Source organism: Pelobates fuscus, chromosome 5, assembly GCF_036172605.1.
Source record: "Pelobates fuscus isolate aPelFus1 chromosome 5, aPelFus1.pri, whole genome shotgun sequence".
In the NCBI taxonomy this organism is placed as follows: Eukaryota; Metazoa; Chordata; class Amphibia; order Anura; family Pelobatidae; genus Pelobates; species Pelobates fuscus.
The window spans coordinates 178,046,691-178,066,967 of record NC_086321.1 but is presented as its reverse complement, the minus strand read 5'-3'; the positions used below and the strand labels follow the sequence as shown (position 1 = coordinate 178,066,967).

The following is a 20,277-nucleotide window of genomic DNA, read 5'->3' as shown; positions in this document are numbered from 1 at the left end:
AAAAGGGATACACGAAATGCCCTTCAGATTGAGGTCGTAGGAGCATGGGTTGTACTTTAGCAGTTATCTAGAAACACTCACCTTGTGCAGACCTTTGAACTCATATCTTCGATCTCGGAAAGCTCGAACAGTGTCCACATAGAAGGAATTCTCCCGCTGGCAAATGGTGGTGACTCGCTCCTCCAGCCTGGTCACATGAATTTTTTTATAGGCTTTTCGACAGTAATCTGATAGGAAAACAATATAGAGAGAACATTAAGATTTTTGCCCAACATCCTCTATTGGTTACTTGAACAATACAAGCAATATACTGCCCATTCATAAATAGTTATAAAGATGTATCACAGATTGCAAACTTTCAAGTAATACTGTAAACTTTAAGTTGCAGCTGTTTAAGCAATAAAAAGCAGGCAATACAGATAACAAGTTCTCCCCATGTTAAATGTATGTTAGCACCCACTGATATAGGGATACGGTGACATAGAAGTTAATAATATGCTCACGTGGTGAGGTAAAGATCTCACATTGACTTTATTTTTTAACTTGAGATGGGTGTTTTGGAATTCTTTTAAATAGAATAATGGTAGGTCATATTTTAATTGCAGCAACTACAGCCATAGCCAGATATTGGAAAACAAGTGACTTGCCAGATGTTAAAGAGATTTTATACTCCATTTTATATAACAAACATCACAAATTAATCTACCACCCATAATCTGAAAATTATATTATATTAAGACAAGAATGGAATGAATGGGAAAAAAAAAATATCCGAAGCAAATACAATTTAACAGTGTGAGACACATTTGAGCAAAAAACTTAATACATACTGTTAATATTGCAACACCTGACATTTTGTAAATAAGAATACAATAGCTAAAAATGCATATTTATTTTTAAGGATGATTTTACATATAAAAATATTTTATTGTTTAATTTCTTTTATGTTACCCCCAATTTTTGATTTAATTTTTTAATTTCTCTTTTTTCCCCCTATTATTAATTTATTTATAAAATATTTATTTAATATTGTTGGTAACTTTGTAGACTCGTTAAAAACTTGTTGCTGATACGTTTATTGTTATATTATATGTATATCTGAAAAGCTCAATAAAAAATATTTGAAAGAGATGGGTGTTTTTCTAGTAGCATTGCAAATTTAAAAAAAAAAACCTGTACATTTTGCATGATAATTCACAGATTAAACACTATTGCTGATCCATTCCCACTTATTCAGCTCTGCCACTGCCATGGAGATAAAATTATACAAATACAGATCTGCACCAAAATGACATGCATGTATAGCACAATATGTAGGCCGCTTTGTAAGAATCTGTGTGCGTTAGTCAGTGGCAACCTAGATTTATACATTTACTGGCAGCCTCATGACTGTCAGACATTAACAATGTATTGGTTATGAAAATTGCTACCAAATATAAAGATTTAAAATAATTTTCCATTCAAAGTTACTATGCTGTTGTCATAAAGATGTTAATATCACCAAATATCCATCTTGTGAGCACATGTTTTAACACAACATATATCTTGATCTATACATATTCACTAGCAAAAATATTATATGGAGAGGGCATTAAGATTTGTATATTCACTAGCAAAATAATTCTTGTGCCTAGCAACAGACATGGCACAGCGCAACTAGTCTTTTCTATTGAAGGTACTGTTTCCAAAATGAAATTAACTATTTAAAAAGGAGGGCTGCATTGATCTGCCAACATTAAATAAGCAGGTCATTACACGCAGTCGTAAGTTCTTTAGTGACCAAATTGCAATGCCTGCCAAATGTAACAATTGGTATTAAGGGGGATGACAAATGTGCTGAAACTCAAAACCCTTTCAATGTTAATGTACAACGGTTCCACATGCTATTATTTTTGAGGCTGGTGCTCTGTCAGCCCAGGAGCGTAAATTTCAGCAAACCTGCAAGACGTTTCTTCTCATATTTGGCCTGCTCCTCCCGGTTGAGATTATGAAATGCACGTGGTGGCTTCCCGGGAAAGAGAGGAGGAAACTTCTCTGATTCCAACTGTTGCTGGATGCGATGATATTCACTGCGACTAGCTGGCACTGGAGACAAGATGGCTCAAGATAAGACCAGGGTCACAGGCGCACACACAAAATATACACTCAATATTTACTAATTCTACACTGCTTATTATGGCAAGCTTTGTTCTCGAATGATCCTTTAGAAAGCTGCATGAGCTTGAAGTCACCAGACACAGAATGATTGCTTCGGTTAACTAATACAATAAAAGGTAAAGCCAAAACTCATCATTTACTGGAGATATTGCTGTTGGCAGCCATGCATGAAGTAATTAAGACTGAATAAAATTACAAATTAAATTTTAACATTTGGAAATATCACTTACAGATAATATGCAGTATATGAAATTAGAAATCACTTATAAGTAGTGGAACAAAATTAGAGTGCTGCTAGATATTCTAATAAAGCATAATCATTTATTCCCCTGCTTTGATACCAGTAGTAGAATGGTCATGCTTTCCATGTTTAAGCAGAGAGATGGACACATGTTAAGGGGACAATGGTACATGGTTTGCTAAGACAAGTAATGCTAAAACATGAAGGCAGTAGCCAGGATAGAAGAGCTCCTCCCCCCCACAAAAAAAGGGGCAAAAGAAGATGTAATAACATTAGACAGTAGATCCTAGGAAACATACTTCCTCAGTCTTCCTGAAAGGACCACAGCTGCTGTGAACATTACAAAGTCACAAAGCCAGGGAAACTACTTGCATAATTGATTGCAGCACGGTGCTTTTTTTTTTTTTTAACAGAAAATACTACTCTAATGAATATCTTTATAGAACTTAAAAGTGCCAAAAAGCTGCTTAATTATCAAACAGATTGACAGCACTTACTTAATTCCCCCCTCCACTGCCACGCCATCTTGCGCTGACACGTTGCTCCAGGCTTGTTAAAGTCGCAAGCAGCACAAGTTGCTTCATCAACCATGGCAGAAGGCTATGGAAGAAATCAGAAAGTGGTCTATTAAATTCATACTGAAAAATATATTTAAAATTCATAAACGAGCAAAAAATAAATAAATACATTTTTTCTTCATTATCCTAAGTTTATGTTTCTAAAATTAAGGTCAGACACAGACCAGTTAGCAGAGGGCTTCTAAGTGAAAAAAGTTTTTTAAGTTCACTTTCAATATAAGGTTCAGTGATGCTGCTCACACATGCAGAGAGTTGCACTGCCTGGTGAACTCCTAGCACTAAGGGGAGAGGGGGTAGAGGATGTGATCTCGGTCTGTGGTGGTGGGGGATCAGTGGCTCCCTGTGTGTGTGCAGGGATATTCTGTTTGGTGTATTGAATAAAGTTTAAAACAACGTAATAAAATAAGCTAAACCTGAAAGAAAGTATATGCAGTGCACAAAAACACCCAGTACTGGAATAAAATATTAAATTCACCAGGTAGGATATCCCTGTTTATCAATGAGATCTCTCTCTCTCTCTTTTGTTGTTTGTGCTTATTAATAACAAGATAGTAAAACCCTGACAGTATTGGTGTTATACTGCTAGTTGGGATTCATAAGACTCATGGTAGTCTCAAAGTCTCCATTATTCTTGATCAGTTACAATAGTAGGTACCTCTACTAAACAGCACTTTCATAGCCCAGTGTTGTGCGTGCTATGAAAATGCGACTTAATAGAGGTAACCCTGCACAGATAAAAATAACTTATAATACTAACTGGCTAATCAGTTCGCTATTGGTACAGATCGTAAACTTAAATGTCATCATTTAGATAAGTTGAAATGTACAATTCTCTATGAAAATTTTTACTCAATGCGGACTCATCATAAACTTCCTACAACAGAAGTTTGTTGAAGTGTTATTTGGGAATCTGTCTAGTACAGGTTTTTAGAGGGGAAAAAATAAAAAAATAAAAAGGTATTTAGAAACAATATTTTTGCTAATTTTATTCTATGTACTTCAATGTAAAAAAAACAAAAAAAAAGTTCGAGGCAGAGCCAAGCTACTGAACTGAGCGGTCACATTTCTGCAGTGTTCTGGGTACCAAAGGCAATTACCATCGCTATTTATAACCTCTATCCCCAAATTAAGCGACCCCCAACTGGACCCCCAGATGACCCCCAATGCCATGGGCCAGAAAAAAAAAATAAAGTCAGAAAGCGGATAAGCAGAGAGTGGACATGAGCATTGGCGTTATGTGGCGGCATGCACATGGCGCCTCACTGCTCAAGATGGCCTCCTACATGGGAGAGAGCTCCGACTTCTCGGACGACCAAGCCCTGAAGACAGATAACCTCCACTTGCCTGCCCCGCGGGAGCCACCTCTGACTCAGGCACCCGCAGCCTCCAAACCAGATTCAGCGCCGGTAACAAATGCAGATATGCAGGAGTTGCAGGCGGGCCTACGGAGAGACATCCATGCAGATATGGCCACGATCAGCAAAGACCTTCAAGGCCCAACAGTCCACACGGGCACTCTGGAAGAGGACTCCCAAAATGCCAAGGCACAACTAACCCACCTGCAACAGGAGATACATGCGCTCCAACAGCAACAAGTCACCAGGGAGAAGCAGTTTGCAATGATCGAAGACTGCAGGCGCAGCAAGAACCTCAAAATCAGAAGGGAGGCAGTCCCTGAAGCGGAGCTGCCGCACTTTGAGACGACTACTCAGTGCGATACTCTCCCCCAAGCAGGCAAAAATCGATACTGATCGAGGGAATGTTTAGGATCCCAAGACCGATCAAAGCACCTGCCACAGCACCAAGAGATTTGATTGTGCGTTTCCAAAATGGGCAAGACAAGACAGCGGTAATGGGTCCTCTCAGGGGAAAGTCTCCCTACAGCTTTGAAGACTCATCACTCACATTTTATGCAGATTTATCACCCTCGCATGGAGAAAAACGCTGCAGCCCTTCACGGCGCTATTACTAGCGTGTGACGTCTCCTACCGATGGAATAAATCTCACATGCTGGTCGTGCTGCACCAACTACCCACCAGTCCAAGACCTTGCAGGATCGGGGGGCTATTTTGGAAACTCTGGGTCTCCCATAAGACACTATCAGGGGAACAACGAAAATGGCTAAAACGCATTCTGGGGCACAAATACAGCCCCATTTGTGCCCCGGAGGCCTTCTGCAGATACCTATGCGGAGGTCACCACCTGAACTCCAACTGTGGGTATTCTGGGCTAGACCTCTACCAGATATGGCACACTGTATGCATACTATGAGGCTAGATACGGTTCGGATTAAGTTAACTGTTAAATTGTCTGTTTTCGTTTATGTTTAACTCACCAAAGCCTGTACGGTCGCTATGCACTATCACAAAACAAAACATAGGCGAACCCCCATACATGGGTCCCCCCAGATGGTCACCTACGGGTCAGTGACAACAGGCATAGTGGAGTGGAGACAACTATCTTTCCCTCCCCCTGCAGCAAACCTTAGCCGCACTGCCCCACACCAGCGAGCCGCCAGTAGTCTGCTCACACTCCGTACCCAGTCAAGGTACACATTGCTATCCCAATACCCAGACTAATTCCCCCACTAGGAGCGAACCGTACCACCCCTACAGACCCAAGACCTGGGGTCTGCAAATGATAACCCCCACCTCGAGACCGAGGGTGATCACCCCACCACTACAATCTAAAGAGGAATAGAGGCACCATACTCAGTGGGCTACCCCAAGTCACTACAATTTACCAGACTACCCCACTGTAAATGTTAAGTTAACTCCAGTACACAAACACTTTGCAAATAGAATTTCCCTTATGTACACGCAGATATAAAAGGTGCTATAGAATGCATATTGTACTTGTTATGACGACTAGTGGTTAACTCATGCGTGCATAAATGCTTGTCCTATCTGTGCACCCAAAAAATAAGGAACTAAAAAAAATAAATAAAAAAAAAAATTCATATATCATGTTTACAAAAAAAAAAAAAACACACAAAAGAAAATACTTAATTCCAGCAAACAGAGTTTGACTAAACTTTAACCCAGTCAAGAAAAGTGGTTAGGCAAATCCTATGACAGTCCAAGAATGAGAAAAAAAAAAAAAAAAGAGAGAAGATCTAAAGCGTGTTAAGAATTTAAGAATTGTTACTAACCTGCAGACGGTTTGTTAGGATAATATTGGGATACATTGCCCCAACATCCAGATGGTAAATAAGAGGGCACTCTATTCTGTTTGGAACCTCTTTCAAGGAGTTCAACTTCTTTTTTATCTCATCGCAGACCTATGGTGAGAAGAACAAGGTGTTACTAGGGGGAAGAGCAAAAATAAGATGAGGGGCCAATGTCTGTAGGCCAATATTGGTTTACCTCTTGGAAGTTAGTGACTTGTTCAAGTGGAACTTTCTCCTCCTCCTCTATAGCATGTCGCAGTGTTAGCTCAACACGCTGGAGCAGAAAATCAAATGCTGCTGGGTTCTAAGAGGAAAAATACTCAATTTACCTGTTCTTTGTGCAAATATTCTGAATTTTGGCTTATCCTGTATATAGGAGTCAATAACCTTTTTTTAATAATGAACCAATTTCAATGATATTACAAACAATGAATGTTTAACGTATGGAGATTTGTTTGACTAGGCACGGAAGATAACATCTTTTAAATGAACGCCATTTGCCGCATTGCAAAATCGCGCTTTTTTCAATTGCACTGTTCCTAACATTAATGTTTGAGGCTCAAGCACTCGTATTTCTGCCCGATAACTTCCTGCGAGTTCACACCGCACTAGAAGGTACACGAGGTATGGTGCAATTGGCGCGGGTGAAGAAATTCTGTATGCAGGAAATTAAAGTTTTGCTTGTTGGCAAAGTCATTTAAATGAAAATGAGCTCTCAGACATGAGTTAATTAATACATTCATTGTTTTTTCGTGAAATTACCCATGATGATTACCCAGGTAAGTTAAAATGCTTCAAAATCTGTTGAAGATCAACATCAATACTACAGCTTAGATTGGGAAAATTACATTTAAAGTAAAACTTCTTCTAAAAATAATGTTTTCCTATGTGGAAAAGGTCAAACAAACCATTTTGAAACGGCAAGGAATATCACTACGAAAAACACCAGACTCCAAAGCCTCCACATGGCCTCCCACATACGTCTCTGAGTCCAATACATGACCATCTCCTGTTAACTTGTTGAATACAGTCTCTTGTTTATTGGGGAAAACAATATTTGCATGGTAAGCCTGGACCATCAACAGAGCCTCACAAAGTGTCCCGGATCCCTTCCTTAGGACCTGTATGGTGATACAAAGAAATAAGCGTTATCACCAAAAAAAATAAATACATAAACTGGCCTTCTAATGCATGTTTTATAAACAAGCCTCAGCAAATCCAGCATTCAGACACTAGAACTTACATACCACATCTCACACACACACTGCCTCACCACATTGGTTATCACATAGTGGTATATATGATTATTATAAATAAATATTAAGAGACACTCCTACCTACAGAGCTTTAGGTTATCTCCATCTATCTATATAGGGATGCTGATTAACAGGGGCTAATAGTGGGTGGTGAGGTGGGCTGACAGGGACAGGAAAGGAAGGGTTTACCAGATGGTAGGGAGATTGGCTGACAGGGGACTGGAAGGGAAATTACTTGCGTTACAGGGAGGGAGGGAGAGGAACACATGTGGGTTCTAGTCTTGTCTCTGCAGTGCAGTCTATGCTATGAGCATTCCTTACACTACAGTAGACATGCCTCTATTTTCATTGGCTGGAAAGGTATGTTTCTTTCAGACTGGGAATCGGGAATTTGTTGAAGTTTGAGAGGGCTAAGACAGCTGGGATACACTGCTGAAATCCGCAAAACATTTTACAGGTAAATTAATCCCAACTTGAGTGGGGATGACCAAGCTAATGAGAGCTTGGTCTTCTTAAAACATTGTTTTGCTTAGAGTTACTCAAAGATCTGGGTAGAGAAATAATGCTCTAGTCACAGTTTTTAACTGAAATAGATCTCACCTCATCTGGCTCCATTGGAATAATGGTGCACAGAGCAAATATGAAGGGATGGACATACTTCATGTACATGTAATATGTGGCAACTGCATCAGAAACAGAGTATGTTGCAAGGACCTGGATAAGAATGTGAGAAAAGGAAGACAAAGTTAGAGAATACAACTGGAATCAGTGCTGTTAACTTGCACCAACTGACCGATAAATAGATAGAAAACTTACAGGACTGCAAAAGAAAATTCTAATGGGTTTATGTTGATTTTTAGTGGAAAAAAAAAAATTGTGAAAATCATGCATTTAAGACAAAGCTAGTAATCAGTTTCTGCATACACATTTTACAATTTTATTGCCTCACTACAATGTTATATGTAACCTTGACAAAACTTCATTAAACATGAGATATATATAATAAAAAATAAAAATAATTTTTCCAGTTTAAAAATCAGTCACCGTTTTTAAAATGCTAAAGATAAAACGCTCAACTCCAAAAGCTCAGAAATATTATTATTTTTTTTTTTTTTAAGCTTTGCAGTGTTTCTACCAAATACAGTAACCAACTATTTTATACCTGTGGCTCCTCAGTAGCCATGCGGCACATCTCCTCTGGATCAAGCTCAACTGGGTCATAGCCCAGCTTGGCCTTGGCAGCTGCTTTCAAGTTGTGACTACCAACGGGGAGGTAACTGTCTCTCTTCACCCACCTACAGGGAAGATGAAATAGTCAAATGAACAAGAAAAAACAAATTCCAAAAAAATAGTAACGATTGGCCAATATGACAGACTACAGAGCAGCAAGTTCCAAAACAAAAAAAAAACCGACAACTTCTGTACTTTATTTTCAAAACAATAAAGGTGAATTTGGAAAGCTAAGGCAGGACGTCTTGGGAAATATAAAGTGTTCCAAAAATATATTTTGTAGGTGTTTGAGAGGAAAGACATTTGAATATGTTTTTGAAGTATTTAGTGTATTATATTAACTAGCTTGTGTTATTTTATTTCAGTTTTCCTTTCCTTATATCTATATCCCCTACTTGCTTTATTTATATTAATCTTTTTTTGCACCAGCCCCAATACCTGGATGCCTCCATTTTGTTCTGTTCTGTCCTTAAAGTCTGCAGTTGGCATTTTTTTTTTTTACACTACTGGATTAACTTAGCAACCTTTTGATTAAAGGACAAATGTCACCTCAACACTATTTTGTATAAATATTTTAATAAAGTTTTGATAGGAAATAGATTCTTAGTTAAATTAAAGGACCACTCTAGGCACCCAGACCACTTCAGCTTAATGAAGTGGTCTGGGTGCCAGGTCCAGCTAGCTTTTACCCTTTTTTTTATAAACATAGCAGTTTCAGAGAAACTGCTATGTTTATTCTGAGGGTTAAGCCAGCCTCCAGAGCCTCTAGTGGCTGTCTCACTGACAGCCGCTAGAGGCGCTTGCGTGCTTCTCACTGTGAAAATCACAGTGAGAGCACGCAAGCGTCCATAGGAAAGCATTATGAATGCTTTCCTATGCGACCGGCTGAATGCGAGCGCGGCTCCTGCCGCGCATGCGCATTCAGCCGATGACGTCGCGAGGAAGAAGTGGAGGAGGAGTAGAGCTCCCCGCCCGGCGCTGGAGAAAGAGGTAAGTTTAACCCCTTCCTCCCCCCAGAGCCCGGCGGGAGTGGGTCCCTGAGGGTGGGGGCACCCTCAGGGCACTCTAGTGCCAGGAAAACGAGTATGTTTTCCTGGCACTAGAGTGGTCCTTTAAGTATATTAGAAAAAAAAAAAAAAAAACAAAAAAAAAAAAACACTCCTCCCTTCCATTATATGACCGGATCCTTGAGCCATATACATACAGCTTAGGTCAGACAGTGTTTGTATTTGACAGCTAGTTGAGCTGATTGAGTCACTGCACCAGGGCGGACTGACCACTCTGGCAGATCGGTCTTGGACCGAGGGCCTGAGACAGCCAGGGGCCCTGCTGCACAGCCGTGCTCTAGCTGGAGAGATCAGAGATCTTTCCAACTGGAACAGCAAATTAAAAAAAAAAAAAAAAAGGAAGTCAGTGACTGTCAGAATAGCAGTGTGTGGATCAGTGATTGTGTGAGAATGACAGCATGAGGGCCAGTGATTATGTGAGGCAGTGATTGTGTCATATTGACAGTATGTGGGTCAGTGATTGTGTCAGTGTTTGTGGGAGTCAAGGTGCATTTTTTTACAAGCATTGTTTATATATGCATAATCCACTCAAATTGTAGAGCACAAACATCTAAATCACATTACTCTAAAAATACAGCCCTCTACACACACGCGCGCGCGCAGCAAACATACGCATTAATACAGGCAGCACACAACACACACACACTGTGACAAAGACTACACTCAGGGTAATTCACTAAATTTGGAATTTTTGCTAAGTAAATCCAAATTGTAAAATTAAAAAAGTTCTAGAATATTTCTAGATGAACTATTTTTGCTTTTTTTGTCCATTCAGATTTAATTTGTGAAAATGAATTTAGCAAATAGCCCGGTTAGTGTCCATGACTCTAGAGTTTCTCTCTCTCTCTTTTTTTTATTACATATACATAATTTAACAAATAATCCATTTCCTTTCATAACCTGAAGAAAATGTCATGTTAAAATAAAATAAAAAATAGTGTTGAGGTGACAGTTGTCCTTAAAAGCCCACCCATAATATTTGCCAAAGGTCATGCAACCCGTGGGAAAAAAAAAGTAGTCCATACTTTTTATTATGAATAGATTAAAACTAAGGCAAATTTAAACAAACAGATAAATACCAAGGAGAAAGAGGGATTCAAAAAGATTCATTCAAAAGCAAAACTGGCAAAGTTATAAGACTGCTTTAAATTGTGAATCATTAAGATAATATCTCTGTGCACAATACCTTAGGCAATCCATATGAATACAGGAAGGGGACTTGTATTCCCCCTGGCTATCCTTCTCGAAGCCAATCTCTTGAAGCATGTTCATCTCATGCACTGCAGCTCGAGTTTCTACAAAAGGCCTAAATCAAAAACCAAGGTTCAGTCACATTATAGGTGAAAACTTGCCATTTACACTGACAGGTTTGACACACTGAATATATTTACCAGTCAAAGAAATCCCCATTGTATGTTACAATAATGCTTGGTTTTGTCTCCTGGACGTGCTCAAACCAGCGCTGGATCAAATGAGCCTGTAAATCAAATAAATAAATAAATGTAAAATAAGAATGCTCTCAAGTACAAAGAAGCAAAAAAATGAAATGCTGAACAATCACAAAAATGGCCATTTTACCTCATCTGGCTCATTAAATATGCAGAAAGGCCCTTCATATTCTGGCTTTGGTGTGAACTCAAAATCTTCAATGTCCTCTGACACAATCTCCCGGTTTGTGATCAGGTAGCCCTACAACAATGAAGGAGATCCAAAACAATGAACCACAAACATTGGCTTATTGTAGGATGTATACAGCCGTGAAAGTGCAGGTTAAAAATGTTTAATCAAATACAAAAAAAATAAATAATAAACTTTGACATGTTTTCTAAAAATATTGTTTCTTTTACGCCACACCCTAAATACAATAGAAAACACAGTTTTGTAGATGTACCCATTTAATTAGGATTTGTTTTCATTGAGGGTATATCTAAAACCAGCATGTATGCTGCATCTCATGTCTTAAAGGGAAACTCCAGTGCCACAAAAACGATCTGTTTTTCTGGCACTGGAGGGTCCCTCTCCCTCCCACCCACCAATCCCCGGTTACTGAAGGGGTGAAAACCCCCTCAGTCACTTACCTGAGGCAGCGGCGATGTCCCTCGCCGCTGTCTCCGCCTCCGCGACGCTCCTCCTTGTGATTGCGTCGGCCGGTGGGCGAGACTGATCTCGCCCACCAGCCGAGGAGACCTAATGCGCATGCGCGGAAATGCTGCGCATGCGCATTACGTCTTCCCATAGGAAAGCATTGAAAAATCATTTCAATGCTTTCCTATGGGGTTTTGAGCGACGCTGGAGGTCCTCACACAGCGTGAGGATGTCCAGCGACGCTCTAGCACAGGTTTCCTGCGCTAGAAACTAGGAAGTGACCTCTAGTGGCTGTCTTAGTAGACAGCCACTAGAGGTGGAGTTAACCCTGCAAGGTAATTATTGCAGTTTATGAAAAACTGCAATAATTACACTTGCAGGGTTAAGGGTAGTGGGAGTTGGCACCCAGACCACTCCAATGAGCAGAAGTGGTCTGGGTGCCTGGAGTGTCCCTTTAACCCCTTAAGGACCAAACTTCTGGAATAAAAGGGAATCATGACATGTCACACATGTCATGTGTCCTTAAGGGGTTAAGCCTTTTCAGCTCCCCTTCTAACTCAGCTCAGATGTTTTGTTGCTGTCCAGTTACAGACTTCTCTAAGGAGCTTAATGATAAGTCTTTGCAAGGCAGGTGTGCTGAGCAATTGTTTAGCTCCACTGAGAAAAACAACCCAGAAGTAACAGCATGGTTAATTTATAAAAGTGCAAATTTCTATTAAAGTTTACACTACTTGTTTTTTTAACCCCCTCCCTGCCGACTCCACTACCGCTAATTGCCCCCCTGTGCCCCTAATTCCCCCATATTACCAATTTTTTCATCTTTATTTTATGCCTGGACCTAGGTCCTGGGCGCCACCATCTTTGTGGGGGCAGATGCCATTCCTGTGGGACACGTCATCTGCCCACACTAGATAGCGCTATGAAATTCACGCGCATGCCCAGTTAAACACTTGGGCATTCGCTATTGTCCGAAATTCGGACGGGAATTTCGTCTATTCATAAATAGAAATGTCAGACGAACAAACAAACACCGAATATCGGTGTTAGTTTGTTTATTACAAGGAGGGAGCTACCGGCACGCAGCTCCCTCCTTGTAATATGTAAAAATAGAAGCGGCAGGGACTCCCTGCCACTTCCTAAGACCCCCCTTCCTCACTCTAACCCCCATATTAACATAAGGGGGATTGAGATCTTCCGAATGCCCCTACTCGCAACATGACTACTAAACAGTGAGTGGGGCATTAACTAGCGGGGGACAGTGTCACGCGAGTGGGGGCTACTCAACTAAATAAGGTACATAGGGTCCCCCCACGCATGAGTGGTGGGTGGAGGCCCTAAAAGACAATTGAGGTGGAGGGTGGGAGAGAGAGAGAGAGAGAGACAGGAACCTATTTTAACTGCGAATGTCATAGTTTTGACTGAAATAAAATACATATTTGTATGCTCTGGTGTTCTACGATTACAACGATGTGCCCAACATATCGGTTTCATGGTGTTTTGGAAAGTTACAGATTTTACACATTGAAATTTGCCAGTTTTGTTTGGTTTGCTGGGCCTATATTGCCTTTGATACCATATGGGAGCCCAGAAATTAAAGTTACCTCCGTCATGGCATATCATTTGCAAAAGTAGACAACGCAGGGATTCAAAATAGGGTATGTCCAATCTTTTTTTTATTTTTTATTAATTCTTTATTTTTATTGTGCTTGAATCAACAATACAGGCTTGTCTAGCCACAACAACGTCCACAAGCTTAGTTACAACAATTATTAGTGGTATTGTGGCATATCGGGTAGCATCGCACATTTTATAATAACATGAGGTATTTAAACATGTGTTAAGTAGCTTATAGGTAAATAACATAGAATATCGGTCCTGCAAGCATATCAGGTACATGCGGCTAGTCATACATTGGTAAGGCGAGTAAAAGGCAGCGCTTGTTATGCGGGAACTATGAAGCTGTGAAGAGAGCTACAACCTGTGCACTTGCCATGGACGGCATGGTAGACCTGGCTGTCAGGAGTTTGTATGTAGGCTAGTATGATGAGACAAAAAGCAATATAACATAGGTAGCAGACTAGGCTAAGCAGGTAGGTTAGATAAGGTGGTACATGGATTGCCATTAGTTACGGAGCTCTAGGTAGGTGAAAACATAGGGTATTATATTCAACTCTGTAAGGGGCAACCCTGTGGTGGCTAGGGGGCAACCAATACTCTGTGTGTTGGCCACTTGTTAAGAGTCATGAGAGTTGGAGTCATAGTTCGACCCAGCGTGTAGAGCTGGCAGGGTATTGTCTCGGTAAACCGGTAAGTCCGTGGAGTTCCTGCCGTCTGGCTGCTGGGTGCTTTAGCCGATTCCTACAGGAGGGGGCATGGTTACCCCTAGGTGTGGCAGTAGTAGGCAGTGGGAAGAGGTGTTGTTGACAGTCCCAGTGGGTCTTAGGTTATTCCATGCCCTCTCACCCTTACCAGCCTTGGTCGTGTAGGGGTCCCGTGCTTGATGTGGAGGAGTCCGCCGGCTTGGCGCTGTAGGGTGGAAGTACCGTTCTCGGGTGGCAGTAGTTCCTCCGCTTACGCGGTCTGTACGCTTGTGTTTGGGGCTGCTTAACCCTCCGTTTGGGAGTAGGTCGCCGCGCCAGACCTCCGCTTGTCGGATGTGACTCGGGGGCGACTATGGTCGGCTGCTGCATCCGTGCCTCCACTCTCCTCCAAAACCGCTGGCAGATGTCATTGAACTTTTCCAGGAATCTGGTTTCCCAGTCTGGGGCGAGTACCCCTGTATCATGCTTCGTGACTGGGTAGTTGGCCACCATCTTGAGCCGCGTGGGTGCTGCTTCAGCCAGGCTACTCTGTGCAGGGAATTGAGGTTTGTCTCTGCTTGGACTGGGATAACCCCCACCGGTCTGAGGGGGGGGAACGGGTGCCCTTCTCGGGAGTCGACGTCAATGGCAGCGGCAGGGGAGCGGCCGCCTCTCCCGCGCCGATCAGGCTTTTAGGCCGCAGGAGCCGTGTGGCATGGGTTGGCAAGAAATTTGCCTAGTTTGGTATGAGTCGGTAGCTTATGCCGTCCCCTGGCTCCCGGTAGCCGGTTTTGTGCTCGTGGGAGCGTATTTCAGTCGGTTGATGGGTAAAAATCGCCCTCGGGAGCAGGAGCTGTGGAACCATGCGGCTGCTCTGCTCCGAGGTCAGGCCCTGCCCCCCTATGTCCAATCTTTTTAAATAGCATTTAAAAAAGATTGGCTAAAGTTAGTGTTCATATTACTTTTATGCATTTTTTTCCCACACACAAAAACTGCATTTTCACTGATGGTCATTATGTGTTTTACTGCTCTAAAACACTTATTTTCAGCGATGTCAACCGTAAACCCCATGTAGAGATTTCAGGGAGTTTTGGAAAGTAACAGGGTCAAATATAGGGCTTGCAAATTAAGTTCTCTGATTTTTCTGTTGGGTTATTTCTGTGGTCAGGCAGATCCTGTGATCGGCGCATAAAGCGAGTATTTGGACCAGATCGTTGGGGCGAGCAATACTGCCTTAACAATGTCAAACTCCTTTTGTAAGACAGCATAGCACGCCCTAACATTGGGAAGGGGTTAAGGCCAAAGGAGCTGAAATGAAAACAACCAACTTAGACACTTTTTACACTTTTGCCCGTTAAATTTTTTTACCTCAAATATGAAATTCACTTGTAATTCTCACTTTTGTGGAAATGCCTGACAGTATTACAAGTTTACAATTGAGTAACCAAGCACAAATCATGATTATTCGCTAAAGTGAGTAAAATGAGTGGTCATGCTGTTGTCATCATTTAAATCACTGTCTAAACCAAACCAAAACAAAAAAAGAACAAACACACACCAAAATAAACAATGTAACCGCTTTTCAAACTAACCTGCCCATCAATCATATAGGAGATCATCATAATTTGGTCACTTTCAGCATCTGGAAATTTCAGGGGCAGTTTTGTGGTTTCAATGTCAAATGCCAAGACCACTGGATCCTAAAAAACAAAAACAAAAGACAAACTCATATGTGGATATGAAAACAACAAATAGGACAAACCCTGCTGTCACAGTTTGTATACAAAAATATACTTACTGGCCTTTCAACTAGATCATCCCTTCTTATGATCTCTGGAGGGGAAGAACTTCCACGATATCTTACATTATACCAGTGAGCCTAGTGGAGAGAGTCAGAGAAAATGGAATAGTTCATTCACAAGAAATTATAAGTCTGAAGCATAACACAATGATTTTTCAATAAGTCAAATGTCTTGGTTTTGACTCTGTACAATGTTCCTCAATTATGTCGGAATTTACTTGCACGTTTTAGTCATATAAAAATAAAATAAATAAATCACATTAGCCAGCTAAAGTGCTTTAGGTGTTTTGAGTATTCCTTTATGCTTCACCACTTTTTTTTTGGGAGTCTATTTTATTTCAGTGTATTTCTTTAGACCTGATAACCCAATATACTGCAGACACCATACCATTCACATTTCCTCAGTTGCACATATGATAATGCAATCCTTTCAAATTCCTTCGTAGTAAAAGTTGCAGCCGTTTAAGATTTTTAACGTTTCCCATTTATTTACTTACTACATGTATTTTGAGGTCAATGGAGAGTCGCACGTGATATGGAACATCATATTCTCTCATGTCCACTATGTTTTCCATCTGGTTAGAGATCTTCTTAGATGGGCCCTCCTCATCCCCAGCTGTAGTGGTCCCAGCAAGAGCACTGGAATAGTGGAAAGGACAATTAAAAAAAAAAAAAAAAAAAAAAGGTTTTAAAAATTAAAAAACCACCACACAATTGTTATTTGTAGGTAGGTGTATGTACCTACTGCTTCTCAATGTTAAAATCTCAGGACCTCATCAACAAGGTCACAGAGCAAAATCTTAAATGTAACTTATGGTAGTAACCCAATTTATTTTTAGGTGTAGATCAAGGGTAGTCAATGTGGTCTCTACCACCCACTAGTGGGCGTTTTGGAATTTCAAGTGGGCTGTGGTGTGCTCTGCAGAAAATGCCCAGTGGGCCTTGATGGCCATGGACCAAGGCCGGCAGGAGAGCCAGCCTTGCTGTAAGCCCCCTTGGGCTGGTGATGAGATCATCACATTTATATATATATATACTGAGCTACATAGTAATAGCCCAGATTGTTAGTAATGTATTTTACATAAATTTTGAGCTATTGCACTTTTTGCACGTATGGCACTTTATAATCAATTTGTCACTTTTTGGCACTTTATTTCCAGCACGTCACTTTTTTTTTTTTTCATACGGACCAAAGTCTATTTGGCCTCTTACTGGTCAATTCCTTCTAGTACTATCACTTATATTACGCACTTTACATTATTCATATTAAATTGGCATTTTGCCATTCCAATGTATTTTTAGGACTACCACTTTAATTATGCACTTTAATTTACTACAGTAACCATACTAAATTAGTAGTTGGCAATAGCATATTGCTCACTACTTCAGATTACCACACAGCTTAACTAAAGCTCACTTTAATTTGTTCATCTATTGTATATGGATTCATTATCACTTTGTACCCTAATTCACCCACACTAAATATGTCCGTTCTTTTCTATCCCCATAGCGACGCATTATGTGTCCGTGTCGCTATGGTAACGAACGGAAACGTCATCACGTTATGACGTCACTAAAGGGGGCGGAGCGTGTTCGCGCATGCGCACAGGACACGCCAGGACGCCAGTTAGACAGCGATTTTCACCTGGGGGTAAGCCAATTCATCTAATAATGTCATGTATAAAGGCTTTGAATGTTTGTCATTTGTTTTTATGATCCTGATGAAAGTCCTCTAAGCAGGACTGAAACGTTGATGGCTGTTTTTTTTTTTACTTTTTTTCATTAAATTTTGGACTTTTACAAAACCTATCTACTTGGATTTATGGATACTACAGCTGATTTTTGGCTTGCACCCAGTCACCAAGGGACATTTAAGCGTGGTTGCAGGAGTAATTTCATATATATTTTTTTTTATTGTACTTCCGCTGTAAACATTTTACCATCAACGAAGATACAAAAGTGGGTGGTAGGTGTTAAAATGTTGACTACCCCTGGTGTAGATTAAAACACGTGACCCTATGCAATTCTGCATGATTTATAAAAATATTTTGAAAGAAAGAATACATTGAGATTCCTCTTGTTTTCAAGTAATCCAATGTATGATTCATCGGTAGTTTTATTAAAAACCTCTAAGTTCTTAAATGCCTACCAAGTAAAATTTCTCTACAGGTCACTGAGAGGAGATCAAAAGCACCCCTTGGCATAGACTGCAAAAATGCAAATGTGTAGCAGAGTAGAGTAATCAAACATCCAGAGTTGCTATAGGAGACAAATGTATGCATATTTCCTTATCTTTGTATTAGGTCTTGGGCATTGGCAATTTCGTGCCCCTCTGCTTTTGTTTGTTTAACCAAGTGTGACCTGGAGTTGGCCCTGACCAGCATGTTTTAGTTAATAAAAGGTTCATATGAAAAAGGACAAAACACTTAGAGATGCCACAGGACTGTTTGAAAGAGGGAGTGACGGATCGGTTTCTACATTTTTACCTTAGTATAACAAACTTTTCCAGCTAAGCACTACTGATGTCAACCTTTTGACATATTCTTCTTATGGTATTCTTTGGAAATTATTAAAAGGGACACAGTCACCAGAACAACAGCTTATTGAATTTATTCTGGTGAGTAGAATCATTACCTTCAGGCTTTTTGCTGTCTGCATGCAGACACTGAACTTTCCTCATAGAGATTCATTGATTCAATTTATCTCTATGAGGAGATGCTGATTGGCCAAGGTTTTGTTTGAATCATGCTGGCTCTGCCCCTTATCATCTGCCCCCTGATAAGGAGGTAGATCGGGGCAGAGCCAGCATGATTCAAACACAACCCTCAGCCAATCCTATGGGGAAGCATTTGGTGATTGGATCAGGCTACCACTTCTGATGTCAGCAGACTGCTTGTTTTTCTGAGTCTAACAGCATACAGAGTTACAGTTTCAGGCTTGAATACAGTAAGATTATTACTATATTTACGGAGGACTGAGGGGCCAGGGGGGGCTAGATGGTGGTTTTAACACTATAGGGTCAGGAATACAGGTTTGTGTTCCTGACCCTATAGTGATCCTTTGACCCCTTAAGGACACATGACATGTGTGACATGTCATGATTCCCCTTTATTCCAGAAGTTTGGTCCTTAAGGGGTTAATGCCGGAATTTATATCAATACAGAAGTACACTATGGCCACTTCCGAAAGAATTCCATATTGTATACATACTACACACTTTTTACATTCACAGAACTAAATGTTTAACATTCCTAGATTCAAAACTGAGTGTTGTACACACTTATGTCATACTACATCATTAAATTCTATAAAATCACATCAGTACTACAACTTTTTATATAATTATTTTTTGAAGATAGCTAGTAGATATAGTATTGCACAGTAATGAAGGAAAATTTAGAGTATTTGTGGCTCCCTGAGCAGAACAGGAGTGGCAGTTTAAAAACAATTACAAGCTACATATGGACTAAAATGTTTTATATAGTACAATTAACTCTTACTATTGACATAAGCCCCTCAAGTTAAGTGCAAACATTTCCATGTAGTTGATGTGATACACTCTTGTTTCTGTTTCCTCAGATAATTTGAAAGGTGGGTAGAATCCCCCTAAGTTTTTATCAACTCCTTCAAAAATACCTTTGCACAGCGAGAGGCAGATCATCAGTCAGATTTAGTGCGCAAGTACCTAGAGAGCATAGATGTGTAGGTTTCACTGGCATGATCCCGCTCCTTGTTTTTACGCACAGCAGGGGATATCTCTTTCCTCACTTTCACCAGGTCATCAACAGAGTGGAACAACAATTTAATGTAAGTTCTTTTCAGGCCCACTAAGTGGTTTGGCTGAAGGGGTGATAAAATAAATACGTTTTAATAAAGCTTCAGACTATGAACCTCAAAAAAAAACACAGCAAAGTGCAACACCTTCATGCACAGCGTATATAGCATGTCACTTACAAATCCCTACTGATCATAGGGTGAATACAGGAAAATTGGGCCACAGGCACTGTAAAAGTGACAGACAATATCATGTGGTCCAAAAAATGAATAAAAATAAATAAAAAAATTCTTTGCAACTAGCTTCTTCCTTAAAAGGTATACTGTAGGCACCATAACCACATCAACTAGTTAAAGTTGTTGTGGTGTCTGGAGTCAGCGGGAACCATCTCCCACATCCCTGTCAAACCGCTATCTTACTTTTTCACAGTGATGCAAGATTCCCTAGTACTTCACCAGGGACTAATAAGTTTGACCTCTCAACCAATCACTGCCTATGCCCACAGATAGGGAAAGCAGGAAGTGAAGTTGGAACATCAGCTATTGTTCTCAGACTATCACAGTCTGGTATGACTCGTTATGGCATAAGGAGGATCAACTCACTATCTCTGCCACACAG

The 20,277-nt window shown here is 40.5% G+C and overlaps 1 protein-coding gene across 1 annotated transcript in view; it reads right to left on the bottom strand.

The window, feature by feature from the left end:
* POLE (DNA polymerase epsilon, catalytic subunit) overlaps nucleotides 1–20,277 on the bottom strand; it is a 63,113-nt gene that overhangs the window by 27,800 nt on the left and 15,036 nt on the right. The window contains exons 6-20 of the mRNA XM_063454777.1: nucleotides 19,570–19,724; nucleotides 16,382–16,523; nucleotides 15,882–15,962; nucleotides 15,676–15,783; nucleotides 11,277–11,387; nucleotides 11,090–11,175; nucleotides 10,885–11,004; nucleotides 8,564–8,696; nucleotides 8,002–8,115; nucleotides 7,054–7,266; nucleotides 6,342–6,449; nucleotides 6,128–6,256; nucleotides 2,896–2,998; nucleotides 1,939–2,085; nucleotides 82–227 (exon numbers count right to left, since the gene is read on the bottom strand). Coding sequence (XP_063310847.1) covers nucleotides 82–227; nucleotides 1,939–2,085; nucleotides 2,896–2,998; nucleotides 6,128–6,256; nucleotides 6,342–6,449; nucleotides 7,054–7,266; nucleotides 8,002–8,115; nucleotides 8,564–8,696; nucleotides 10,885–11,004; nucleotides 11,090–11,175; nucleotides 11,277–11,387; nucleotides 15,676–15,783; nucleotides 15,882–15,962; nucleotides 16,382–16,523; nucleotides 19,570–19,724 — 1,896 coding nt within the window. The remainder of the gene's footprint in view (nucleotides 1–81; nucleotides 228–1,938; nucleotides 2,086–2,895; nucleotides 2,999–6,127; nucleotides 6,257–6,341; nucleotides 6,450–7,053; nucleotides 7,267–8,001; nucleotides 8,116–8,563; nucleotides 8,697–10,884; nucleotides 11,005–11,089; nucleotides 11,176–11,276; nucleotides 11,388–15,675; nucleotides 15,784–15,881; nucleotides 15,963–16,381; nucleotides 16,524–19,569; nucleotides 19,725–20,277) is intronic.